This window comes from Rhea pennata, chromosome 3, assembly GCF_028389875.1.
Source record: "Rhea pennata isolate bPtePen1 chromosome 3, bPtePen1.pri, whole genome shotgun sequence".
Classification (NCBI taxonomy): domain Eukaryota; kingdom Metazoa; phylum Chordata; class Aves; order Rheiformes; family Rheidae; genus Rhea; species Rhea pennata.
This window is the reverse complement of record NC_084665.1, coordinates 2,702,584-2,705,009: the sequence shown is the minus strand read 5'-3', so window position 1 is coordinate 2,705,009 and position 2,426 is coordinate 2,702,584. Positions and strand designations below refer to the sequence as shown.

The window sequence follows — 2,426 nt, the reverse complement described above, 5'->3', positions numbered from 1 at the left end:
ATATGGTCTGCAAATGATAGCATTCTTTTCTCCCTTTAAAAAGAACTACAGTGGGGCAATGGTTGGAGTTACAACAGAGTCCAGCAGCTGTGGCTGTATACATCATATCCCTGTGGCTGTCTCTTATGGTTGCCTCTCACAAAAGATGGAAGTTTAGTCTCTCTGTCTTTTCTATTTTACATACTATTGTGGAGTTAGGTCTTATCCCCAGTGAAAGCATCTGGAAAACTCATGGTGAGGTTATCTGTCACAGGGTGTGAATTCAGTGTTTCCAGCCACCTCTATTTGGTAGATTTTAAGGAAACATGCAAGCAGAGGAACCGCTGCAGAGAGCTCCAGAACAACACAGTGGAAGGGACAGAGAAAACGGATGTCCCAGGGCAGGTTTCCCACAGGTTCCTGCAGCAGAAGTAATGCCTGGAGTCTGGCAGTAGGATCCACCGTGGCAGCATCTGAGGGGACACCACGCAGGCTGGAGTTACTCCTTTCAGTGTAGAAGGTAAATGAGAACAGCAGGCACAGGAATTTGCTCTCTCTCAGGCCATGGTATTTGTTAGTCCTTCCCTTTGCCAGGATGAGGGAGGACCTGAGGATGCCTGTGCCTGATGGAGACACCCACTCAGAAGTCCCAGAGAAGAGGCTGTGGGGAGCCAGGCACCTTAGAAGGTAGTGGTCTTTGTAACGAGGGTGCCAGGCTTGCAGTAGGGCTCAGGGTGCACTGGCTCCTGCTGGCAAGACAGCGGTGGGCACATGCAGCCCTTATTCTTGTCATCCCCCCGGGGAGTGGCACAGTAGTCAAGAGGTTCCTCTTCCTCCTCCTCCTCCTCTGCCATCTCTGAGTCAGTGTGGCAGCAGCAGAAGCTAATGTCAAAGCACTGCCGCAGCACGCCGTGGAAGGAGTGCCGGAAGTTCTCAGAGAGGAAACCATAGAGGATGGGGTTGGCACAGCTGTTGGAGTAGCTGAGAATGAGGGAGGCATTGTTCACAGTGGCATCCAAGCGGCCAGGCAGCAGAAGGTTCACCAGCTGGACCACATAGAAGGGCATCCAGCACACCACAAACATGGCAACCACCATGAGCACCAGCCGTGTGAGCTTGCCCTCAGAGCGCCTGCGCTGCTGCCAGCCCACTCGCTGAGCCACTGCCCGCATCTTTCCCACAATCAGCAGGTAGCACAGACCCATTGCTAGCACTGGCAGCAGGAATCCCAGTAAGGTTGTATAGACAACAAAAGCAGCCGACCAGGCAGGGCTTGGCCACAACAGGTTGCATGCTACAGCCTGGCCATCATGGGTAGTTGCTGTACCAGCAAAGATGGGAATAGGTGAGGCTACCAGCAAGGAGAGTAACCACACACCCCCATTGACCATCTTGGCCACTCGAGGCCGGCGGTACGTGGCTGCTCTGAGAGGATGCACCACTGCAATGTAGCGGTCCAGGCTGAGCACAGTCAAGCAGAAGACGCTAGTGAACATGTTAAGCCCATCTACACCCAGCACGGTACGGCACAGGGCCCGGCCAAAGGGCCAGTGGTGCAAGGCAGCTGACGTGGCCACAAAGGGGATGCTGAGCATGAAGAGTTCATCAGCAATGGCCAGGTTGAGCAGGTAGATATTGGTGGCTGTCTTCATCTTTGCATAGCGCAAGATCACGAAGATCACCAGGGAGTTGCCCAGCAACCCAAGTAGACACACCAGGGCATAGATACACTGTATTACCACCATCCCTGCAATCTCACCTGCCTTGCCACTCCACTCTGCCTCGCCTTGCTGGTCTATTTCTGCTAAGGAGGTGCTCGTGTTGGGAGGGACTTCCGAAGCTGTCCAACTGGATGTAGTCCATATCGGCACACTCACTGCCTGGGCTCCTGTTGGGAGGTGGTCAGCATCTGCATTCATGTTGGCAAGTGGCCCACGGAAGGGCCAAGTGGCAGAAGGTAGGTGGTGCTAGAGCATGAGGGAGATGGGATGCATGTGTGTAGGAGGGCTGGATGTTGCAAGGGTATGAGTGCTTTGGGGTGGAGGCAGTGAGAGGGTAGTGGACTCTCCCAGAAGTGGATTTGGCTGGGAGATGAATGACAGCTGTAGCAGGCTGAAGGGCACCTGGGGCTGGTGGAGATTGCTGTGAGGGAAGGTTGTCACCTGCCAGGTATGGTTCTCAGCCTGCAGCCAAGGCACAGACAGAGAGGAGAGAGGCAGGGAGAAAAGGAAATGAGAGTTTGCAGTACACAGAGAGGCAGCAGTTGCAAAACTCTCTTCAGTGCCTCTGCCACCTCTGCCTAATCACTGTCATGCATTTTCAGTCGCTCCAATCGCAGCACACCCCTGCTCCCCCCATCCTCCCCCTGTTACCCCCTCCCCAACTGGGTGCCTTCGGTTCACTTCACATAGCAGCAGCGAAGCTCCCCAAACTGGAGCGCTCTTTAC

The 2,426-nt window shown here is 54.4% G+C and overlaps 1 protein-coding gene across 1 annotated transcript; it reads right to left on the bottom strand.

Annotated features, from left to right (window-relative positions):
- Positions 1–659: 659 nt before the first annotated feature.
- SSTR4 (somatostatin receptor 4) lies at positions 660–1,898 on the bottom strand. Its single transcript, XM_062573451.1, has one exon. The coding sequence runs from the start codon at positions 1,896–1,898 to the stop codon at positions 660–662; it is 1,239 nt and encodes a 412-aa protein (XP_062429435.1).
- Between the last annotated feature and the right edge of the window lie 528 nt (positions 1,899–2,426).

What these genes read in the sequence shown, in the direction of transcription:
- SSTR4 (XM_062573451.1), bottom strand. Translation starts at nt 1,898, where the DNA reads ATGAATGCAGATGCTGACCACCTCCCAACAGGAGCCCAGGCAGTGAGT.